At 41.0% G+C, this 18,368-nt stretch overlaps 1 protein-coding gene across 1 annotated transcript in view; it reads right to left on the bottom strand.

Annotated features, from left to right (window-relative positions):
• The window catches only part of LOC117760528 (inactive N-acetylated-alpha-linked acidic dipeptidase-like protein 2), a 473,414-nt gene that overhangs the window by 147,217 nt on the left and 307,829 nt on the right, over nt 1–18,368 (bottom strand). Inside the window, exons 11-12 of the mRNA XM_034583636.1 lie at nt 16,212–16,355; nt 1,755–1,847 (exon numbers count right to left, since the gene is read on the bottom strand). Coding sequence (XP_034439527.1) covers nt 1,755–1,847; nt 16,212–16,355 — 237 coding nt within the window. The remainder of the gene's footprint in view (nt 1–1,754; nt 1,848–16,211; nt 16,356–18,368) is intronic.

The raw sequence follows: 18,368 nt of genomic DNA, 5'->3' as shown, positions 1-18,368 counted from the left end.
AGGACTGAGGTTGTGTACTTTTAGCATCCCCCAACAAAACACAAATATCTGTTAAACGGAGATGACTCTGATAAGGGGCGGCAGTGGCTCAGGGGTTAGAGCGGTCGTCCTCGAAGCAGAAGATCGGCGGGCAAGATACGGAACTTGAATTGCCCCTTCTCTTAGAGAAAAGTGCTGCACACACTGTAGATGCACTGTGTGAATGTGTGTCTGAATGGGTGAATGTAAAACTGCACTGTAAAGCGCTTTGAGTTGTCATCAAGACTAGAAAAGCGCTATATAAATACAGACCATTTCACATAAGATCACTGCCTACATTTGATTCTTTCATACATAATACGGTTGCTGTTATTAAGATCAATACAGCGAACGTCAGGACAGTGCACCCGCTTTGTTTCAATCATAAAATATAATAATTCACAGTGGTTTGGGTTTGTCCATGCTGAGAACTTTTACTCACAGCTATATACTGTAACTCCACCTCTGGTTATTGCAGTGTGATGTATGCCATGAAGCATGTCAAGAGCATTCTCTGACTGTTGCAATACCAGGCATTCTAGAAGCACTGTGGCAATAACAGAGATGCCATTCTCTCTATTATAAATTTGTGTATCGTCCAAATGGTTCTGGAGTTGTTATTTCCAGTCAAAAAGACATTGTGTTGCTTTAAAGCCCTGTGTTTTGTCAACCCATCCATCTATCACCTGCCTTCCTCCTTCGCCCCTGTCACTATTGCCACAGTCACTAGGTCACCTGACATAGTCATAATTTGTTAACCCGGCATAATAATAATTTGCTTAAACAGACAATCTTTGGGCTGGTTTGTCACTGCAAGAAAGTCTTGATATTCTAGTTCAAATTAGGACATCACTTCTTCACAAATTATTAGGTAAATACTGTTAGCTCATATTACACTTGATATACAAAATGCATTCACAAAGGAAGGACACACTACAGCATCTGATATCATGACTGATAACATAACTAATATTGGCACGCAATGGATGACAGATGATGTTGTATTTATCTGCAGAGTGGACTTTTTAAATACTTTGTTATCTTGGGATTATGTTTATTAACTTTCTGATTGAAAGAAACTGGAAAAGGGACAAAATGGTTATCCAGACTCTGTCTGACGATACAACTATCTGTCTACCAGCACATCTAAACACACTAATTAACAATTTGTATCAGATATGTTTGATTTGCCCAAAAATCTTAATACCAATAATGTGCTGGCCTATTTCTTGGCTGGGAGCTGTACAATTCTGGATTCTCCGCTGGCTCCTGCTGTTTCCAGTCCTTCTGTCTGTTGTTGCCTCATTGGAGGCAGACGGATATGACAGTGGTATTGATCTTTTCATCTGCCTCTCTGTCAGTGAGTGGGCAGGTGTGTTTCCCAACACGTCAAACTATCACTTTCATCTTATCCATCATTTCTGCTGCTTGTCTTGAGCTAAAGCAAAATGGTAAGAGTACTCTAATGAACAGGTGCATGTAAAGCTTTTGCTCGAAAGCATAGCACAGCTGTAGAACTATTAATTACCAACAGTCAGTGAGCAGCTTTATTAAAATATTCAAAACTGACAGAGTTTGGTAATATATTGAGTACGTGTGTGTGTGTGTGTGTGTGTGTGTGTGTGTGTGTGTGTGTGTGTGTGTGTGTGTGTGTGTGTGTGTGTGTGTGTGTGTGTGTAGAGAGAGAGATATGTTTGCCGTTCTCGAAGTAAAAACTCCAAAGTATTTGTACGAACCTGGGTTCCTCCTTCCTTTCAGGTATCCCACGACATTGTAGATCTTCTTGTAGGACAGCTGGCTTCCAACCGTCAGCGTGATCTTCTTTCGCTCTGGGAAAAAGAACAAAACAAAATCTAAGATAAAGAAAAAATAAAAATCCCCCGTTTCCTTCAATGGATGTCAAAAAATGATCCTTGTGTTGACCATCAATTGCCAATTGGTTGTCATTATACATACTAAGCGACACTAAATCATATTTCTTCTTTATTGTGGTGGCCCACTGTAAATGGTCTGTATTTATATATAGCAATGTCCTAGTCTTGATGACCACTCAAAGCACTTTTCAGTACAATACGATTTTAAGAATCATGTTCAACAAGTGAGATTCATACAAGACAATACATACAAGGTGGACATCCCAGTCAGACTCCACTCCTGTGATAATGTTGGTGTGTGTGTGTGTGTGTGTGTGTGTGTGTGTGTGTGCATACGTGTGTGTCTTTGTGAGAGACCTTTGCATTTAAAACATTGTATTTTTCAACTATTTGAGGTCAATTTGGTTCTCATGCATTTTTTGAGATTGTCAATTCAAGAGTAGGATGAGAACAGTAAAGTAGCGCTAAGTGTTTATCACCAAGACACATTATGTGCATGTGTGCATGTGTGATTTCGATGCATCACTCTTGGCCAATGAGAGAACGACGGCTGTGATGAGTGGCTTTTATAAGCAGTGGCTTTTCAGCTGCTGAGGTTTCACCCGCTCCACTTCGACACATACCCTCAGCGTTCACGTTTCATTGTAAACGTTTAATGTTTGTCAGGGTTTTTTTTTTTTCCTAATTCTTATGATGGGATTTGTCTTTGTCCAAAAATATGAGGTATTAGCATATTCACAAGAGTGTACAGTACAGGCAGAGGAGAGCAGTGTATAGTAAACCCTGGCCACCTGTTCACTTGATCTACACACCCTGACCTGTATACAAGTGTTAACATCCATCATAAAAAATGAGTTTACTGATTTCATTTTTTTTGTTTTAACCACCGATGGTCTGTAATGAAATGCACTGACCTGTGTTTTCCACTTCTATCTGGACACACAATAGAATAAGTGCACTCTGGAAGATTTTCAACTCTTTACAGATTTTAAAAACATGGGAGACTACAGACACAATGACAAATGCAACCAATTTTAGTATTGGAATCGTCAGAATGTACAAACTAGATGATTTGGCCAGAATATAAGACCACACACTTGCCCTTTGTAGGAAACAATTTCACAGTGGCAATTCCAGAGACTTGGGATGTCAGAGAAACTCATGTGATCAACCGGGATGTAAGAAGAAAAACAAACATGGAGGAAATTCAATGTAGTCAGCTTGCTACACTTGCACCGTGTTCTGTTTTGCAGCGAAAAACAAAAAAGGAGGGGAAAAAATATGGCTGAGCAGAAGCTTTTGCACCACAAGTTGGAGATGACTTGGAAATGTAATGTTTTTAGTTTCAGCTATTCAGGTACACAACATCTGCTTGGTGACGCTTACTGGTCAGCTCGCTCACATTGGCAATGACCAAAATTGCGTCTGAGCCGATTGTCGCAAATGTGAGACATGTTTGTTTTTTAATTGATTTGAGATCGATGAATGTTTCCAAATAAAATTCAGAATAATGTTTGATGAGGAATACAATATTTTTTTCTAGCCTCCAGAATGTGTTTCGTTGATATACACTCAAAGTGACTCTACTGGTCACATTCTATTCTTAATTTGACCATGTACAGAGATGAATAAGAATCTAAATTACCCAAAATATATGGTAAATGTATTGTTCACAAGTGAAAGTCTGATGTTTGAACTGTCTCTCACAAAAACAGAAGAGGAAGACCACACACACAAACACACACACACACACACTCACACACACACACACACACACACACACACACACACACACACACACACACAGTGCCACACAATGCAATTGGCAGAGCAGTCACTGGATACTGTGTCTGCCAGCTCTGCTTCCTTGCTGGACAACTGTGAGCGCCAGGGGCGGTTGGTGGCTGGATATCTGAGGGAAATAAAGAGGAGGTGCCAGTAAAGATGTGAAGCAGGGGCTCAAACTGTGTGTGACAGAGGTCCCCTGCCTACAGCGCCGCACCACAGCACGACAGCCCACTTTCCCGGCCCCTTGCTTTCCTCCTGTTTAATACATTATAAAAATTCACTGCCTTCTTTCTCATAGGTGCCATTTATCACTTTTGACACTGGCACAAATGACTTTGGCTAAAGAGCCGGGATGGAACATGTGGCCCCGTTTGTGTATTCAATCTGCAGACGCACACAGCCACAGAGATTTGTCATAGAGTAATTCCACCTCATGATGAATGGGTTTACAGATAGGGCTGTTTTTACAGGTAAGAGGTGACTCTGAGTTAAGTTTTGAGAGATGATGAAAATATTTAAAGGGACTGCAATATATGTCCGATGTCTTTTACGAGGTAAATGAAATGTGAAAAGGGAGAGCAGATATTCCCACAGCTCCCCTCCGTATCAACAGACTGCATAACTTTCGATTTGCTTGCTTCCAAACAGGGACAGAAACAGTGAATATCAATGGTAGGATTCATGCTGATTTCACCATTGTGTATCAGAGGTGTTAGACAGGCTGTGCACCCCCCCCCCCCCCAAGCACAGCATTTCAGTCTCTGAAATCGCCCTTGAAACAAGAAACTGAACCTCTGTCTGCTTCAAGGAACATCACCATGACTGACCCTTAAAAAGACAAACTTCCTGACGAAAGTCTTCAACTGGTCATGTCATTGCATTTCGAAGCAACCTGACTGTTAAACAATGTCTATCATTTCTCAAAATGCTTCCTCTTTGGTTAATTTGGGATATAAGTTATTTCTATTTAAAATGGCCCCCCTGTGCAGAAGGCGCTGTTAATATAATTGTAGTGGTTGGTCCACGCCAACATATTTGAACTGCTATTAGAATGACAAAATCATGCCACACTTGGCAATATGTCTTCATCACGTCCGTTTCTGGGCATCGACCTTAGGGCGGGACTGAGCGATGGAGTGGGCGTGTTTACTTGTGTTTTAGAATGGAACCACCGTGCAAGAAAGAAAAAAACAAAAAGCATTAATCTGATTCACTGCTTGGTTTTCACCGCTCCCTCACTTCATTCACTCCCTGGTTTGCTTGGCCGCCACCACAACCTCTGTCTCCCTCTCCGGTTAGGTTTCAAGTCTCTTCAAACAGGCTGCTGTTTTTCTTGTGAGAAAACCTCTCGTTCTTGTAGGAAAGAGAACGCTACTGATTGTTACAACATCTGACTCATTTAAATTACTTATGCGGTGTTATTTGACAAAAATGATTGAATCATTCATTTTAGAAGATGCCAAGGCTGTAACAGAGAAGCTCAATCATTCTGATTAATGTGATTTTCATCTTAATAAAACCTATGTATTAATTGTCCTACCATAAAAACTGCCTTGGAGCACCACACACTGCATTGCTCACATTTTGGTGGTGATTAAAAACTTTGAAACCCCACCTGTTGCCACAAGACAGTAATCACAGCTTGCAATAAAGTGAGCTGATTTTATCACCCACAGACCCATACATTTAAACAGTAAGTGCCACCTAATGAAAAGAGCTGATATAGAGTCTAAGTTCAGAAGCATCTCACTGCCGTTCTCTGCAGGCCATTAAATGCAGAGTTGAGAGGAAAAATCAGTTAGTGAATGTGGGAAACCTGCACACAGCAATCAATAGTGGTGTAATTAAAGGGCCTGGGAGTCCTTTCTATAAAGCCATTTCAAGTTGCTCTGCTTCGCCCGCCTCTCCCTCCGCAGCCTTGCTTTGTAATTGCCACGGAAATCTGTTACACTTTTGGCATTTGTTCTGAGTGGGAGAGGGGGAAAGGTGGGGGGAGAGAGAGAGAGAGAGAGAGAGAGAGAGAGAGAGAGAGAGAGTAAGGCATGAATATTGGTTCAAAAGTTAATAGAGGAAACAAGATTGAGACAGAATTTGAATTCGGAAATCAAAGCTTCAATTTTTCTGACTCTAATTGGTTTAAGGTGATTGTGTTGGATTACATGTACATGTGCGTGGGACAGACACACACACACACACACACACACACAAGCTGTTTTCAGACATCTCCGGGGAATGGGCGCACAATTGGGTCTGGACTTTCTCCTTGCACACAACAACAACTCAGCAGGAGATTCTACTGATTCTGATGTGACCACAGCACAGAAATCTCCAGACTATTCAGGAGAGGGGTGGCACCAAGGCAAGGGCAGGATGTGACATATTACTTTCGCTGCGGAGATCGCATATTTCTGTTTCCAGCACATCGACACCGGCGTCGGATCTCACCAAAAGTTTTCTTGACATCTTTGTCTGTGTCTTCTACGTGTAAGGCTTCTTCATCATTTTTGTGTCCATGGCGCGTTAGAAACGTCATCAACACACTCACTTGATCGTGGAGAATCCTCCGAATGATCCGCTGCTGTTTTGTCACATCGGCTCATTCGGACGTGCTCCGGAGTTAGTGCTCGGGGGAGAAACTCTGGAGCCTCTCACTCGGACATTTACTTTCTCACACGCAGCCCATCTAGGGAATGTGACGAGACAGTGTCTGAATGCAGCGAGCGATAGATAGATAGATAGATAGATAGATAGATAGATAGATAGATAGATAGAGAGGGGGAGGCTGAATGACACTATTATGATTAAGATTGATATTTAGATTGATTAACAATTAAGCATCTACATCTAAAATGTGTCAAAGTACACATGTTAGTGTTGTAATTACTATTGTTGTAAATTTACTGCACATCTGTAAAGCTGATAAACAAATTGTGTATGGTTGTGGCTGGTAACATTTAGTTCTGATTAAGTTAAGCTCCATCAAACAGTGACAATCTTGGGCTTTGACCTCAACCCTGTCCAAATCCTCCAGGATGAACTGGAAGTGACTCATGCATGTGTCTGAATGGAATCAGAACCTCACACACACACACATTGGTCATTAAGTCTTGCGAACCAGTTCATCCCAGATTAAAAGAAAAGTATGCAACTTGTTATATTGTCAATAAGCTCTAAGAGAACATTATGACTAACCGCAAATAAAGATTTAATAGTTGTAAATGAGCCAACCTCCTCAATCAAACGTTTAAGTGGTGTTTTATGATGTGCAGGCAGGATAATGTGATTCTACTTCTACAAGCCCCTGCAGTCTTGTCATCAACTTACCCTCACCCCAGTGATGCTCCTGAATTCAAGTACGTCGAGAAGCGTGTGCATGCTTCTCAACAGCAGGGACATGTGTGTGGTGTCATGTCCGTGCACGTGTAAATGTGTGAGTGCAATCAGTCCATCGGGCCAGGGTAACCAGGAGCTTGCGGCACACCTTAGAGGTGGTGATGGACTAGCTTTGTAATTGTCTGGTCAACAGACAGACCTCTCAGATAGAGTCAGAGCCAAAGCCACGAGGCCTGATGGGGGCAGAGTGTGTTCAGTGAATTAATCAATCTAAAAGGGCTGAAGATGAGAGAGATGGACATGCACTATCTCTCTCTCTCTCTCTCTCACACACACACACACACACACACACACACACACACACACACACACACACACACACACACACACACACACACACACACAGAGAGATCTCCATGACAGCAGAGGACATTATATTGACTTGCATTGATTTCCTGGAGACTTACTTCAACCTTAACCATAGTAACTACTTGTCTAAACCTGACCTAACCTTGTCTTCTAACATGTCTTCCACTGAAGAAAAGTCCCCAGCGACTGTGTGTATTTAGGTTCCCACAACATAAGAAGCCCCCCCCCACACACACACACACACACACACACGACTCTTAAATGTATCACTGCTTAACTTAACTCCCCTTTTTAGGACGGTATACAATAATGTGCAATGGGAAGACATTTGGATGTGCTGGCCGTGTGTGTACCCCAGAAATCATCTTTTAACTGCCTGGATACTAAACAGTTGGTAAGGAGCCCAAAGAGCCAGATGTATTCAGGAATCTTTGGAGAGGATTTGGCAAAGCTATACAAGATGAGCTTTCTCGCAAACATATATTTGTAATCATAAAAAATAAAGTACTGATAGAACTTACAACGAGCGAGAATCTTTTAAGAGATCCATTTATCACAACTGGACAAAGTGTGGCAAATAAACACTGGCATTAACAGATTTGTACACACACAGTACTGAAAGTAGTACTGAAAGTAGTACTGAAAGTAGTACTGAAAGTGCTGTGAGGGCAACTGCACGATCTCTTTCAGGTCTGGCGATCTCCATGGAGGCCCCCTGAGCAATTAACCAATGACCAGCCAATACAGCCAGCCTTAATTGAATGGGAATTAAAAGAGAAAAAATAAGAAGAAAGGGAATTAAAAGGAGTGGAGAAAAAAATGAAAGGAGGCAGACGGATGGAAACAAATGATACTGGGATCCCAAGAGTGGTCAGAGGTGCAGCCAATCGATTGGAGACAGATTACATCTCTCTCGTGCTCTCTCTCCCTTTTCACTCTCACTCTCTAATGCCCATTCTTTCCCTCTTTCCAACTCATTGGACGTAATGGGAACACTTTGAAAAGACACCTACCTCGCAGAACTATTGGATGTACCGAGAGCGGGGACAATGTGACACACACACACACTCTCTCTCTCTCAGATTGAGGACAAACTATTTGGATACATGACCCACACTAAATATGCACTGATAAAAAATTATAATCTACAGCATACCATTGAGTGACCCCTCAAACCACTGAAAAGACAGTAAACCAAGATAACCCGCAAGTATATCAAATATTATATCAAACAATAAGTATCCAAGAGTGACAAGTAAAAGCTACCACCAGGAGCTTGCCGCTCACAACTGAAAACATGTCTGAGGGAAGAGTAGCTCACTAAGCACAATAAGCCCCCTCCCCCCGCACTGATGGATCAACTGTACTCATATGTGTCCACTGGTTTTTGGGGGGTACAGCATTGATTGTCTGTGTGAGTCACTTGGGCAGCATGGGTGCGTGACAGTTACAAACTCAGTGTGTGTGCGTGTGCATGTGCGTGTGCATGAGTGACTGTTATCTGTGCAACATGGGAAACAGCAGAAAGCAGTGTTCCAGTCGGTGACCAGCAGCTTGGATTTATTGGGGAATAAATGGAAATGGACAGACCATACATGCGTACAATGGGAAAACATGCTGGCAACAGGAGATGACGACTCCCTCGCATCAACCCCGGAAAAAACTGCTGGGGTAGGAGGTAAATAGGGAAGGAGGGGGGGATGAGTGAGTGGAGGCTTGAGAGAAAGATGAAGGATTGAGAACGAGGGAGAGCAGGAGCAGGAGGTGGCAGTGTGGTAGAGGCAGAGGGTGAGGATGCTGGGATAAAAAGGAATTTACACTCTTAAATGTAAGAATTACCCCTTAATACTGTATCGTCTCATCTCTCCTTTGCTTCCACATAGATGCACACTCTGCCAAAATACATACACCAGCCAGTACAGCCATACACCTCAATATGCTTGATCCCTCTAGTTGAGCAGTACTATGGGGAATCATTGCAAAATTGTATCAAATCAGTGTCATAACGGCTAAAAAATGACATAAGCAACCAGTATAGACAGACCTGTTGAACAAATATACTTAAGTGTCATTCCCCAACTTAACCCTCATGGGTTTAGTTGCTCAAATGCAATTCCAAAGCAGTCACAGTTATGACCCTGTTTATGGTAAAAAAAACAACAAAGTGGCTTAGACCGAGCCACACAACTCTATTCTAGCCAATCACCAACAAGGAGGCGTTTGAGCTTGTCATATAGTTCCAACAGCATCATTGAATTGTCAAGCAGGAGAGGAAGCAGAGGAGCAGCCAAGGAGGAGAAAATCTGAGCAAAAACTTAAATAAAAGAAATTCTATGATCCAAGGCCATATAGTCATGAAGTGAACAGCGGGGGGGGGGACCAAAATCTCACAAGTCATTATTCACACACGAGATGAATATTTATGTATTTTGTTATTTAACACAATGTTTCATACTGTATTGTAAGTCCGATGTGTGCTTGGTAATTTAAACATGTTTGTGTGTATTTTATATAATATTATGCACGCCGTCCTCAAACCAGAAGTAGTAGAACGGCGTCTTATGCAACTAGCGATATAGCATTCATGGAAACAAATAACGTAAATGAGTGCCAACATTTCTGTATCGATCACGACGAGCTGCAAGAATATGCTGGACCAGTTGGGTTTGGATGTTCTCGAGCATACACGAGAACGGAAAAGCAAAGCTACAAGCAACACTCATTAAAATACGATGTATCCGCCTCTGTTTTTGTTGTTGTGCTTAAAGTTAGCGCTAGCATTAGCTGGGAGAGCGGCGCCGTATACAGACGTATACAGTGACGTCATGACGTTGCTCTTTGAACGGCACTGGCCTGTGGAAAGGCAACTGCGCCAGCATTAGCACCAGCCCGGAACTGGAAATTGGTTCACGTTAGTGGAAAAGGGATATTGGACAAACTGAATGCAGAGCTGCGAGAAACAGTATATGAGCTGCACTACACCGTAATTCCTTAAACGTTCAAAGTTTCATAGTGACTATTGCGGACGGCTGTGTTTCTCTGCTTTTTGTCATAGCATAACAGCTTTATTATTATAATTCATTGGTCAGTTTACAACTCAGTTTATTGGGGGGGACAATTTCACAATTTGACCATATTTAAGTCCCCCCCCAGCTGCATTAATATCAGGGAAGCGTTCCAATGGCGAACACTTCATTGCCAAGACTAGGTTCAGAAATTCAGCTGTGGACTTATTAGGTGGGACCAGCTAGCTCCCCGAATTACAGGCACACAGAGACAGACTTACAAGGCCAATAACAAGTTCAACCAGCTCGCCAATGCAGAGGCCCACCAGGACTACCAAGGCTGGGGTGGAGACCCCAGGGAGTTGAAAGAGATGAACATGGAGACATACATGGTTCCGAGATAATGAACCCGATGACTTTGATATTCCCAAGTTTTCCTCCGCCATTATATTGATATTTTTTGGCTTTAATTTAAATATCTCCACAATTATTGGATGGATAGTTTGGAAATTTGGTACAAATACAATATGTCCAAAACTCTAGTTTATGACCAAATACCTGCAAAAGAAACCTCACCTCCCCGATCTTCACTTTGACTTAGGTGCATAGCAGTAAATATTAGTACAATGAAACTCTAACTAAGTCGGTGAACGATGACATAAAAACAATTGGAACCATAGATTTTTGGTAAACTCTATACATCTTAATTTGCCTCAAATGTCATTTTCATTGTTGTGAACATAAATTCACCCACTGTACTGAATTGGTGGCAGAAAACTCACAGCCACATATCTCAGAATTTCAATATGGTTAAATGTCACTGGAGGTAGTAAAGAAATACACCATTTTGCAATTTCGTTCAAAGTCATTCCTTCATTGCTTATTTCACCTTGTTCACTAGTATATTCTGTTCTCCTGCTTGGCTTCTTTGGGCTCCTGTCTCTCTATATTTCTACCCACCACTCTCCTGTTTGAATGACAGGAAGACATCCTCACTGCCCTCTTATCATCTATTCATCTCTCTCAGGGAAATTAAAGTCTCACTATATATTTATTTTCTTTCCTTGTCTTTTTTGAGTAATATATTCTGCTTGAATTTATTTGTGGCTATCTTAAAAACAGACTAAGACACTGGGCCACTTGCTGATTTCTGTCCTTCATGAGAGTACCTCCATGCTGAGTGTCATTTTTTTTCCCAACAAGAAATGTATGGCCATTTTTGAGGGCCTGTAAAGTACTGCCCCAATTCCTTCATATTTTAGTGGCTTATTTTTCCATCAAGGAGGAATGTGGAAACAATCATCAAGTACATTCATAAGAAAGTATCTCTTTTATGCAATCTAGCTATTTCCTTTCGTGTGAAGGACAGTCTCACGGGCTGCTACAGTAAGATCGTGTCACTGCATCTCTTCTCTCACCTCATTCACTATAGGTTAATTAACAACTGCATCTCATTTATGATGATCTGACCATGAGGCTCACCCAAGAGCCAAGTCACATTTCAAGGCAATCAAAATTGTACTGCAATAAAATAGTTCAAGTAATTAAGCAGCAAAAAATAACAAGAGCAAGGACGGCATACAACTACAATAAAACCGGAATGTAATAAAAAAATTGTAGGGAGCGGGTCTATATATAACGTTCCTTTGACTGCTAATGTTTTTAGAGGCTTTTTTTTTAAGATTGCACTTAGTTAAGAAAGATATGAAATAATGAAGTGAGGGAAACATTCTACACGAGTCACTGACCAGCCTGCTGGGCGACAGGTACAACCGCCTATAACATATAGATTAAATGTTATCTCTGCATGCCTCCTTACCTTTGTTCCTATTGCTTTTTCGTTATCCGCACTTTAGGGTCAACAGATATGGACTCTTTAAGCTCAACACCAAAACACTTTGGATTGACGGAGCGAAGAGCAATTACTTTGTGCCTTAGAAAAGTGGAAAAGTTTCTGAAGCAGCATTCAGACGCTAAGAGCTGTTAATTTCCCTCTCCTGGCATCTATTAAAGCCCTAAAACCTCAAATATGTCCTCCAAAGTTACATACTACTACTTACAAGTTGATGTGTTCGAAGGGTTTTTATTCTTTGTATTGCTCTCTACAACGTTAGAAACATATTAGTAATAGACAACAATAGTCTTGAGTTAACTACAAGCTTGGTCCTGATTGCCAGCTCTGACCGAGCTATGTTAGCAAACAGCTTGCAAAACACCATGTACACTTCGTTATCTGAGGTATGCTATGGCGAAACCGTGTAGAAAGCCCCATCATTCACGTCGACTGGATTGGCGCCTTATGTATGTGCTATTTGGAACCCTGGCAAACTGAAATCCTTTTCTGGACACCGCCATAAGCAAACTGCAGTTGAAGGTGGAAACTGTGAGTGTTTAGAGATCAATCAGCAGATCAACCTCAGCGATTTCCAAAAACTGGTGAAAGTGTTGCTGAGGTTTGGCGTAGAGTGTGGGATGTCACGTGCTTAAGAGAGTAAAAGTACATAATTCTGATTTACAACACGCTTAAAGAAATGATTATTACATATAACCTGCTGTGTTAAGAAAAATTAATCATATGGGATTTAAGTATGGTAAAATTAATGACATGTAACCAGAAGTAAATTCACTATAATAATTATTAATACAATGTGATTATTAAGGCCAAAGGAATCAAGGCCATAAGAGTTTAACGTGTTTTGCTTTATTTTCCTGTCACTCTGTGTGTGAGTCAGTGGATGTCATGTATCAGCTTTTTGCTAATACTAGTAAATGAATACATACATCATGATAAAATCATATAAAGTCACAAGAATCAGCTCTGCATTCATCTAAGGTAGCATCAATAAAGAAACACAGAGGCACTCATACTGCATCACATCAGTTCAGATGTAGACAGGCTGATATGCAGTATTAAATGAAAAGCTAAAACTGTCCTCACAATGTACACCAGCAGATCAGTAAATCTCTCGAACCTTTGACTGCCTCTGTCACCTACTCATCTCTCCCAGTCTTCTGCTTGTTAAGGGCAAAATGACCCTTCTCTATTTTAAGGTAACCACTGATCCCATAGATCACTAATAGCTTTCATGTCCAGCACTTATCGCTGAAGTACTCTGGATAAGGCGTCATCATGTTCTGGCTGAACTGCGACTCCATTCTGTATTTTTTCAAGGTCTAGTGGACTTGAGAGGTCTCAGGCACTTGCATGCACTGTGCTATTAAGAATATACCTTATTTCTACCAGTGAAAATCTGTGAAAGAATCGGAATATAAATCCCTTGATTTTTATTTACCATTAAAATGTAGTGCATAAAGCTTGAGTTGTACTGCTCCCGACTATTTCAGCTTGCAGGGTTGCCTTTTTCTGCTATACTGAAGACATGTGCTGCTTTGACCCCCTCCCTATGAGTCCAGCTTCCAGTAGCACATGCCCATATGTACTGGGGTTCCAATAAGTACATTAGGTGATCACATGACACCCAAATTAAAAGACACATCCATTAGCATTGTGTGGCAGAAGACTTTGCCTGTTTGTACCATGCTGTCATTTATATAGTTAGTTCACTGTATTTTTTATATAGTTAGTTCAGTCACTAATCACTCCCTTCACAAAGTTATATATTCCACATATCATGAATCAGAGAAAGGTTGTCATGACATGTATAAGCTTTTTGCAGGGAGAGGGAATTATGTCTTTGGGGCATACTGTTCATCAAGTAACGTTTCTTGAAGAAATTAGAGTTAAAGGGATAAATAAAAAGAAAGACCAAGAGAGTTTAGTTGCAAAAACACTGGATTATAGAGCCACAGTAGAGATGAGACAAATATGTGATTCAACCACGCTGTGAATGCTGAGATTCCAGGTTATGACCTGCACCAGTCAACGTACAGCAGAAACGATATGCTATGGGAGATGTGCTTAGTGGGTTAATCACGCAAAAACATGCAAAAACATGTTTTTTTGTGTGTTGATTTCCATTGTCTTGTTTTAATCCGAGCAATGATCCAAAACACAAATATATTCAGGTCACAATTATATAAAACAGGGAAGCAAATCCTGACAGATGATTCTTGGTACAGTATTTTCATACGGGTAATTACTTCAATGATTATTCAATCATCAAAATAGATTATTTGCCGTTGATCACCAAATTAATTAATCGAATAATAATTTCCCCTCTAGTCTGAATCTCATACAAGAGGGGCACTTTCAGTGTAATTATAGACACATAACAGTGACAAGCCGTGGTACTCTCCTCAGTGTGATTGAAAGGGATCCCTGCAGAGCTCGCAAATGGATTGCAGCAGGACAGATTATATAATCAAGACTGATATCGTGTCTGACGCTTGATAATTGAATGTTTCATCGTTTCATAGTGAACTTTACAAGCCAACAGGAATAGACACAGATAGTCACTATCTCTTCCCAGCATCCTTCCATCCGTCCTGTAGCGCTTGACTTAGAATGTCATGACAGAGGGCTAAGAAAAGTAAGTGCAGACATTTAGACCCAGCCCTGCCCTGCAGCTCTCACTGGATGAACCTGGACCATTCCTTAGACTTAATATGAAGAATATACATGATATACTCCCTGTTACAAATAAAGAGTGAATCCGCATGGATGCAAGCAATAGATATCATAACCAGACACTCAAATGACCTCAGCAGGTTTAAATTTAGATTGACTTGTAACTGAAGAGCTTTGGCCACAGTTTCTTCTTCATTATGCCACCAAACTCTTGGGTCAGGCCATTGATCTTTCACCTTGACAACTGCACTTCTGAAGTGGCAGGCCTCCCTTTGAGCACAGACCTTCCGTTTTGTCCAGAATGCAATGTGTGTGTGGTTTTCCTTTAGACTTGAAGAGCAGATATTACTCTGCTGCTCATTGGCTACTCATGCCTGCCCAAGTTGATTTAGATTCACAGATACGTGCCAAGGGAGCAAATCCAGGGTTTGTACCCATAAACTTGAACTCAATCATATAGGGGCTTGCCCTCCTACTTGGTCACTGCGCTCCTCTGAGGAACATAGTCTGCCATTGCATCCCTACACACAAGGCAATCGCAGTCCAGAATATTCTCGATTGTGGTTCCCCGATGGTGGAACAAGCTGGTGAAGCCTTTCCTTCTAACAACCTACAATGAATAGCAAGCCCTTCTGGTGGACCTGTTGCACGGCACTTTGTCTTTTTGAACAAACGTAGCACTTAGAACTTTAAGGTCCCCTGTGACACCTCAGTTGCTTTGGATAAAGTCTGCCAAATGAATTAATGAAAAAAATGAATATCAATGCAGACACAGCAGCCTGCCAGCCTTATCCCCCATATAATCTGTACCCCAATCATGCACAAACAAATCCTTCACTTGGAGTTGGCTCCAAGGGGATAACCCATCATTTATATTGGCCAAAAGCTGATATACAATCTTTTTGTCACATACTGTATATTTTCAAACACAAGGACTCCAGAAATTCCCAAATAGAGTACAATTTAGGTGGAGAGCAACACCCTGCAGGAGCAATGACACTCGTCTCCCTCCGGAGAACAGGGATACAGCTCTCACTCCAGGGGTAGGGCAAAAGAAGCAGTGACCTTGGCTCCCTTTATGTTCCTTGTACCCACACAAGACACCAAAGAGGACATGATATCCACAAAGCACATAGTACTACTGAAACAAAAATAGAGAACAGTGAAGCAACAAAACAATCTGTACATTCCCAAATGCTGTAATTATTTATGTTATTACTGATTATGTTTGAAATGATAAAAAAAAGAAAAGAAAAAGGTTTTACGCATGATTTATTACAGATAAGGAATAAATACCTGTGTTGGAAGGCATGGCAAGAGGAACGCAGGAGTCTCCTTGCCCTGCTGATGAAGAGGACAGTAACTTCTTGGCCAGGAAGGCAGAGATTGGCTGAACCAACAGGGATGTCAGACTTCCTCCGGCCTCTCTTGACAGCCCAGCTAGAGACAATGCAAAAATACACATGGAGAATCAGAGGAAATCAAAGCCCTGGAGTGAGAGGAGAAGAGTCATGAAAAAAAATTGTGTAACATGTCATTTCAAAATCAACAGTGTTCTGTTTTTGGTTCCCTTCTGTTTCCTACATCAATATTTCATCATATATTACGTAGACTTAGTAAAACAACCTACAATGTTGTAGGTTGTTTAGAACATCTAAATAGGTAAACATGTACCACCTATACAAGGTTACAAAGTGCTTCACAAAAAAGTCCATGGCAAAATTAAGATTTGATTGAAATAAAAGATATTCTGTTCAAGTTAGTCATGGAGTTCCACAAGGTTCTGTCCTTTGGCCGATACTCTTCATCTTATATCTGCTCTCTTTAGGAAACATCATCAGAAAGTACCACATACACTTCCATTGTTAGGAGACGACACTCAGCTGTACATATCTATGAAGCCTGATGAGTCGAATCACTAAGTCCAACTTCAGGAATGTCTCAAGAACATCGAGGCCTGGATGACCTAAAACTTCTTACTTCTAAATTCATATAAAACTGAGGTCATTGTAATGGCCCTAAACATCTGAGAGAAACACTGTCTGACCATGGATGGTGTTAGTTTGGCCCCGAGCTCCACCGTGAGGAACCTGTGAGTTATGTTTGACCAAGACATGTCATTTGACCCACAAATAAAACAAGTCTCTAGGACAGCTTTCTTCCACCTGCGCAATAATATGACAATTAGGAAAATCGATGCTGAGAAACTCGTCCACGCATTTGTTACCTCTAGACTGGATTACTGTAATTCTTTATTATCAGGATGTCCCAGTAAGTCTGTGAAAAGCCTCCAGTTGGTCCAAAAGGCTGCAGCACGAGTGCTGACAGGAGCTGGAAGGAGAGATCATATTACTCCTGTCTTAGCTTCTCTGCATTGGCTCCCTGTAAAATTCAGAATAGAATTCAAGGTCCTGCTCCTCACATACAAAGCCCTTAAAGGGATAGTTGGGCTTGTGGACACTCTGACACCTCACGAGCAGTATGGAGGCATGTTGTGTTTTATTCTGTTGTTCTATTACATCCGAAGAAGTGTTCACCATTTACTTCAATTGTGTTGGATTCAGCTGCAGTGCTTTTTACCCCTGAGACTCCAGAAGTGTTTTGTGGACTTCAACACTTCACCGACCCCTCCATCGGCATAATGGTGAGTAGCTGATGAGTGAATTTTCATTTTTCTGTGAACTATCACTTTAACAATCATGCCCCTTCATATATATCAATGGGCTCGTAACACCGTATTGTCCAAATATATCACTTTTGTCCCAAAACAGAGGCTCTCTTGTGGCTCCTAGCATCTGTAAGAGTAGAATGGGAGGTAGAGCCTTCAGCTTGTTGCTGTTATCATTAATAACATCTTTACATCCATAATTATTACTCTTATTGTTTTCATTATAACCAGTCAGACCTGAAACCTGATGGTGCACAACTGTTCCTGGTCTCTCTCTCCTCCCCCCCAATTATTTTACAATCAAAATGATCTCCCCGTGTGTGCGCACAGACTGCTACCACAGCAATGGATCTGGCACAAATTTGAACTCAAATAAATTTTGTACTAGAAAACTATGTTCTGCATTAGCAAATGTTTGAGTCATGTCAGACAGACATGAATAAAACATTGTATTACAACAATTTGCATGGGGCTCCATTGATATAATACAAAAAGATTTTTCACATTCTGCTGAAAAAATAACACCTTGAATCTGACAAAATCTTATTTTTGGCACACTTAGTAAAAGGAAATGATGGGTGATTAAAAGCCTCATCAGTTATATTCCCTGCATAATCAAATAATTGATGTGAGTATCTGTTACGAGAGGTTAAGTCCAGATTGTGAGGCTGACCTGGTAATCAAATGGTTATATCTCTCATGGTGGTCTGTTCCATCAATGCAAACTATTAAATTAAGTACTGTTTATAAATAGACATCAATAATAATTTAGTTCGTTTTTTCTG

Source organism: Hippoglossus hippoglossus, chromosome 4 (genome assembly GCF_009819705.1).
Source record: "Hippoglossus hippoglossus isolate fHipHip1 chromosome 4, fHipHip1.pri, whole genome shotgun sequence".
NCBI lineage: Eukaryota > Metazoa > Chordata > Actinopteri > Pleuronectiformes > Pleuronectidae > Hippoglossus > Hippoglossus hippoglossus.
This window is presented reverse-complemented; position numbering and strand designations above follow the sequence as displayed.